The sequence below is a fragment of the Canis lupus genome, chromosome 11 (assembly GCF_011100685.1).
Source record: "Canis lupus familiaris isolate Mischka breed German Shepherd chromosome 11, alternate assembly UU_Cfam_GSD_1.0, whole genome shotgun sequence".
NCBI lineage: Eukaryota > Metazoa > Chordata > Mammalia > Carnivora > Canidae > Canis > Canis lupus.
Window position 1 is genome coordinate 32,285,921 of NC_049232.1, and position 7,106 is coordinate 32,293,026.

Consider the following 7,106-nt stretch of genomic DNA (forward strand, 5'->3'; position numbering starts at 1 on the left):
ATACTGTATATAGAAAAACCAAAAGGCTCCACCCCAAGATTGCTAAAACTCATACAGCAATTCAGCAATGTGCAGGACACAAAATCAACACCCAGAAATAAATGGCATTTCTATACACTAACAATGAGACTGAAGAAATAGAAATTAAGGAGTCAATCCCATTTACAATTGCACCCAAAAGCATAAGATACCCAGGAATAAACCTTATCAAAGAGGTAAAGGATCTATATCCTAAAAACTATAGAACACTTCTGAAAGAAATTGAGGAAGACACAAAGAGATAGAAAAATATCCCATGCTTATGGATTGGAAGAATTAATATGGTAGCCAGGGGCATCTCAAGGCCGGATTTCAAGTTGTACTACAAAGCTGTGATCATCAAAACAGTGTGGTACTGGCATAAAAACAGACACAGAGATTAATGGAACAGAATAGAGAACCCAAAAATGGCCCCTCAACTCTCTGGTCAACTAATATTTGACAAAGCATGAAAGAATATCCACTGGAAAAAGGACAGTCCCTTCAATAAATGGTGCTGGGAAAATTGGACAGCCATGTGCAGAAGAATGAAACTAGACCATTCTCTTACACCATACACAAAGATAAACTCAAAATGGATGAAAGATCTAAATGTGAGACAAGAATCCATCAAAATCCTAGAGGAGAACACAGGCAACACCCTATTTGAACCAGGCCACAGAAACTTCTTGCAAAATACATCTATGAAGGCAAGGGAAACAAGAGCAAAAATGAACTATTGGGACTTAATCAAGGTAAAAAGCTTCTGCACAGGAAAAGAAACAGTCAACAAAACTAAAAGACAACCTACAGAATGGGAGAAGATATTTGCAAATGACATATCAGATAAAGGGCTGGTATCCAAGATCTATAAAGAACTAATTAAACTCAACAGCAAAGAAACAAACAATCCCATGATGAAATGGGCAGAAGACACGAACAGAAATCTCACAGAGGACATAGACATGGCCAACAAGCACATGAGAAAATGCTCCGCATCACTTGCCATCAGGGAAATACAAATCAAAACCACAATGAGAATCCACCTCACACCAGTGAGAATGGGGAAAATTATCAAGACAGGAAACAGCAAATGTTGGAGAGGATGTGGAGAAAGGGGGAACCCTCTTGCACTGTTGGTGGAAATGTGAACTGGTGCAGCCACTTTGGAAAACTGTGTGGAGATTCCTCAGAGAGTTAAGAAAAGAACTGCCCTACGACCCAGCAATTGCACTGCCTGGGATTTACCCCAAAGATACAGATGAAGTGAAACTCCGGGACACCTGCACCCCAATGTTTATAGCAGCAATGTCCACAGTAGCCAAACTGTGGAAGGAGCCTCGGTGTCCATCGAAAGGTGAATGGATAAAGAAGATGTGGTTTATGTATACAATGGAATATTACTCAGCCATTAGAAATGACAAATACCCACCATTTGCTTCAAGGTGGATGGAACTGGAGGGTATTATACTGTGTAAAGTAAGTCAATTGGAGAAGGACAAACATATGGTTTCACTCATATGGGGAATATAAAAAATAGTGAAAGAGATTAAAGAGGAAAAGAGAGAAAATGAGTGGGAAATAGAGAGGGAATAGAGAGACTCCTAACTCTGGAAACAAACAAGGGGTAGTGGAAGGGGAGGTGAGCAGAGGGACAGGGTGACTGGGTAACAAGCCCTGAGGAGGGCAGTTGACGGGATGAGCACTGGGTGTTACACTATATGTTGGCAAAACGAACTCCAAAAAAAATATACAAAAATAAAGTAAACTAAAATCTTAAAAAAATAAAAATCTTGTTAAGTAATTTTTAAAAGATGTATTTGTTTGTTTATTTATTTATGAGACACAGTGAGAGTGAATGAGAAAGATAGCATGAGTGGGTTGAGAGCAGATGGACGCCGAGGCTCCTTCCACAGTTTGGCTACTATGGACATTTTCTCCTCCCTAAAAATCCTTTGTGCTCTGCTTATTCATATTTCCCCCTATGCCATAGCAACCACCAATCTTTTTTTTTTTTTTTAATTTTTACATTGTCTCCATAGTTTTGCCTTTTCTAGGATGTCTTAGAGTTAGAATCATACAATACATAAACTTAAGTGATTGGCTTCTTTCACTTAGCAATATGCATTTAAGGTTCTTCCACATAGTTTCATGGTTTGATAGCTCCTTTTCTTTCAGCACTGAAAATTCCATTTTCTAGATGTACCACAGTTTTATTTATAACAAAAAGACATAACAAATCGATAAAATAAATTTATCTATTTATTACTAAAGGATATCTTAGTTGCTTCCAAGTTTTGATAATTATGAATACATTTGCCATAAATGTCTATGTGGAGGTTTCTGTGTAGATATAAGTTTTCAACTCCTTTGGGTAAATAGTAAGCAGTGTGATTTTGCTGGAACACATGGTAAAAATACATGCATTTTTCTAAGAAGCCACTAAAATGTCTTTCAGACTGTACCATTTTACATTCCCACTAACAATGAATGAGAATTCCTATTGCTCTTCATAATGTCAATATTGGGTGTTGTCAATGTTCTGGATTTTAGCTTTTCTAATGGATGTGGTAGTAGTATTCTTTTGTTATTTTAATTTGTGTTGCCTGATGACATATGATGTGAAGCACCTTTTCATGTGCTTATTTTTCATCTTTTATCTTCTTTGGTGAGGAGTCTATTCAAGTCTCTGGCCCATTATTTAATTGAGTTGTTAGTTTTCTTATTGTTGAGTTTTAAGAGTTCTCTGAACATTTTGGATAATAGTCCTTTAGTAGGGGTGTCTTTGGTAAATATTTTCTCCCAGTCTGAGGCTGATCTTATTTCTTGACAATATCTCTCAGAGAGCAGAAAGTTTTATGGTTTTTTTGTTTGTTTTTGTGTTTTGTTGTTTTTCTTGCTGTTTCTTAGTTTTGACAAAACACAGCTTACAAATTATTTCTTTCATGGATTTTTGTCTTTGGTATTCTATCCAAAAAAATAACCCTATACTCCCAGGTTACTCCCAGGAGTTATCTTCTAAGTTATCCAACTGGAGTTTTAAGGTATTGCAGTTTATATTTGGGTCTGTGATCCATGTACAGTTATTTTCGGAATGGTGTAAAGTCTGTGTCTAAACTCGTTTTTTGTTTTGTTTTTTAATGAAGATGTGTACTTTTGTTCCCTTATTGTTTGCTAGAGACTTGTCTTTGCTCCAATTTATTGACTTTGCTAACTTGTCAAAATCAAGTGACTATATTTGTGATGTTATATTTCTGGCCTCTATTCTGTTCTATTAATATGTTTGTGTATTATTTCTCAAATGTCACATTGTCTTGATAACTGTCATTTTACAGTAAATCTTAAATTCAGTAATATATATGTTCCAAACTTATTTTTCTCCTTCAATATTATATTGAGTATTCTGAGTCTTTGACCTCTTTCTATAAACTGTAGAATCAGTTTTTCATATCCATGAAATAACTTGCTAGGATTTTTCGTGAGATTGCATTGAATCTGTAGATCAATTTGGGAAGAAATGACATCTTTACAATAATGTGTTTTATTATCCATGAACAAGAAATATATCTTCATTTATTTAGTTCTTTGTTTTAGTTCATCAGAGTCTTATAGTATTCCTCATATAGATCTTGTATATATTTTGATAGATTTGTACCTACGTATTTCATTTTTGAAGGTGCTGATGTAAATGGTATAATGGTTTCAATTTAAAATTCCCCTTTTTTATTTTTAGTAAATAATAAATCAATGGGCTTTTGTATATTGACCTTGTATCCTGTAAATTTTCAATAATTGATTATTAGTTCCATATTTTCCACTTTAATTCTTTTAGAATTTCTACATAGATGAACATGTCTTCTGTGAATGCAGTGTTATTTCCTCCTTCCCAATTTATGTAACTTTCATTTCCACTTTGTGCCTTATTGCATTAACTTGAACTTCCAATACAGTGTTGAAAAGGAGTGATGATAGGGGACATCCTTTGTTCCGGTAGGGGAAGCTTGCAGTTTCTCACCATTAAATATAATGTTAGCTGTAGGTATCTTAGATACCATTTATCAATTTGAGTAGATTTCCATCTATTCGTAGTTCACTGAAAGTTTTTATCACAAATAGGTGTTTGATTTTCTCATGCTTTCTTTCATCTATGGATTTTACCATCTGAACTTTATTTTTAAGGCTGTTGGTGTGATGGGTTACATTAATTGGTTTTTAAATGTTGAACCAGCCTTCCATAACTGAGATAAATTTCATTTGGTCATGGTGTGTAATTCTTTTTACATATTGTTGGATTTCATTTGTTAACTTTTTCTTGAAATTTTTTTGCACCCATGTTTATGAAAGATATTGATCTGTAGCTGTCTTGCTTGTAATGTCTTTATCTGGTTTTGGTATTAGTATAATGTTGCATTAATAGAGTCAGTTAAGACAATTCCTTGTGCTTCTATTTGTTGAAAGAGATTGTAGAGAATTGGTGTAATTTCTTCCTTAAATAGTATAATTCACTAGGAAACCTATCCCACTTCATATGTGGGAAGTTTATTAATTATTTATTCAATTTCTTTAGTAGATATAGGCTTATTCAGGTTGTCTATTTTTTCTTGTGTAAGTTTTGGTTGATTATGTCTTTTAAGGATTTGGTCCATTTCATCTAGGTTAACTAATTTGTGGGCATGGAGTTGTCCATAAAATTCATTTTTTTGTCCTTTTAATGCCCATGGGATCTGTAGTAATGTTCCCTCCTATCTTCTGATATTAGTAGTTTCTTATCCTTCCTTCCTTCCTTCCTTCCTTCCTTCCTTCCTTCCTTCCTTCCTTCCTTCCTTCCTTCCTTCCTTCTTCCTTTCTTTCTTTCTTTCTCTCTCTCTCTCTTTCTTCTTTCTTTCTTTCTTTCTTTCTTTCTTTCTTTCTTTCTTTCTTTCTTTCTTTCTTTCCTTTTTTTTTTTGGCCTGGCTACAGACTTACTGGTTTTTTCAATCTTTGAAGAACAGCTTTGTTTTTTTGCTTTTCTGTACTGATTTCCTAAATTTTAAAATTATTGATATTTGCTCTGATTTTTATTATTTCTTTTCTTCTAATTCCTTATGGTGGAAACTTAGGTTAATGATTTCAGACCTCTCTTTTTATCTTTTGTCTTGTCTAATATATGCACTCAGTGTTATAAATTTCCTTCTAATCACTGTTTATACTGCATCCACAAATTGGAAAAGTTGTAATTTTATTCTCATTTACTTAAAATATTTAAAAATTTCTCTTGAAGTTACTTCTTTGACTTGTGTTATTTAGAAATTGGTTGTTTAATCTCCATGCATTTGGAGATTTTCCAATTTTTTTTTTAATTTTTTAAAAAATTTTTATTTATTTATGATAGTCATACAGAGAGAGAGAGAGAGGCAAAGACATAGGCAGAGGGAGAAGCAGGCTCCATGCACCGGGAGCCCGACGTGAGATTCGATCCCGGGTCTCCAGGATCGCGCCCTGGGCCAAAGGCAGGCACCAAACCGCTGCGCCACCCAGGGATCCTGGATTTTCCAATTTTTTAAATTTTTTATTTCTAGTTTAAATTCATTGTGTTTTAAGAGGAAGCATTGAATGTTTCCTAGTCCTCTTTTTTTTTTTAAGTTATTGATTTAAATTAAAAACAGAGATAATTACATTTTTTATTTTTTTTATTTTTTTATTTTTTGGCTGTAGAAACTATCATTTATTGAATGCTCATTATTTCATAGGCTGTACTGTTTTACATTCATTTTCTCATTTCAGTCCTCACAACAACCCTATGAGGTAGGTATCACCACCATTTACAAAGAAAACAGGCTCAGAAAAATCAGGTCACTTGCCCAAGGTCACTCAGCTAGTCAGTGGTGCAGCTGGAAACCTGTCTGGCACTGAAAGCCCATGTTCTCTTTATTGTACCCATCTAGTCCAGCTTTGGGCCAAGTTGCCGGCCACACTCACCACTGGTAGGGATGCATTGAAGCAGACTTGATGTTGGTTTTTATTCCACTTGGCATTTTCCCTGTTTGACCTGCCTGGGTCATCTGCACCCCACTGAGCAGTGGCTGCTGTTGGCTTGCAGCTCCCGCCATCTGTACTTGCTGTAATCCTGAGGCTCCAGCAAGGATCCGCCCAGCCCTGGCTGGCCGGGCTGGCCAGGACCACTACTGCCAGAAGGCCTCCAATTCGATAGCCCCTTCCCAAAGGCCACAGCTGCTACTAAGGCATTGGTGTCTGCAGGGTTAAAGGTCTGCTTGTTTGGCCGGAGACCTCCACTCTCAGATTCCCATTCCTCTTTGCTGATTTTCTCCAGAAGTTTCGAGCACATTTTATTCAAGCTCTGGATCTGCTTCTGAGCTGCGTCGGTACCAATGCGAGCAGCATCTGTTGTGAGCTGCTTCTCTTGCTCTTCGACCTCAGGGTCAGGCTTGGTTCTCAGGTGGTCAGGGACCACCTTGTGGCTGAAAACAGGCACTCGTCCTTGGGTCTGCCGCATGAGATCTTCATCACGGTCTGAGGACAGCAGCAGGGGGATGATGGCCTGGTTGCGGAACAGCGGTGTCTTTTCATGCTTCAAGACCTTGTTCAAAGTGTTCAACTGTCCGGAGAGCAAGGCGAAGCTGTCCAGGACAGACGGCCAGGTCAGCCGGTCATACTCGTTCTCCAACTTGTATATGAAACTCTCCAGTGAGTTCTTCAGATCAGCCACTTGACTCAGCAGTGCATCTAATGATGCCTCCAGCTGCTTCTCCTCCCTCTGCAGGGTGATAGCGGTGATGGCCCCGGCGGCTGCGACCAGATAATTACATCTTTTATTTAACTCATTTTTATCTTTATTTATTTTGAAAAATTTGGGTATACCTGGCATATTATGTTAGTTTCAGGTGTACAACATATGATTTGATATTCATATGTATTTTGAACTGGTCACCACAATGATGCTTATTAACATCATGGCCATACATAGTTACAGGTTTTTATTTTTCTTTTTCCTGTGCTGAAAACATTATGATCTACTCTCTTCACAACTTTCAGTACATAATACAGTATTACTAACCATAGCCACCAGGCTATGTTATATCCCATGACTT

The 7,106-nt window shown here is 36.7% G+C and overlaps 1 protein-coding gene across 1 annotated transcript; it reads right to left on the bottom strand.

Annotated features, from left to right (window-relative positions):
• Positions 1-5,899: 5,899 nt before the first annotated feature.
• On the bottom strand, positions 5,900-6,883 carry LOC481540 (mediator of RNA polymerase II transcription subunit 8-like). The gene is given in 2 exon segments (XM_038553278.1): positions 5,900-6,151; positions 6,154-6,883. Coding segments are annotated over 2 exon segments (909 nt in total). The 3' UTR covers positions 5,900-5,972.
• Positions 6,884-7,106: the final 223 nt, after the last annotated feature.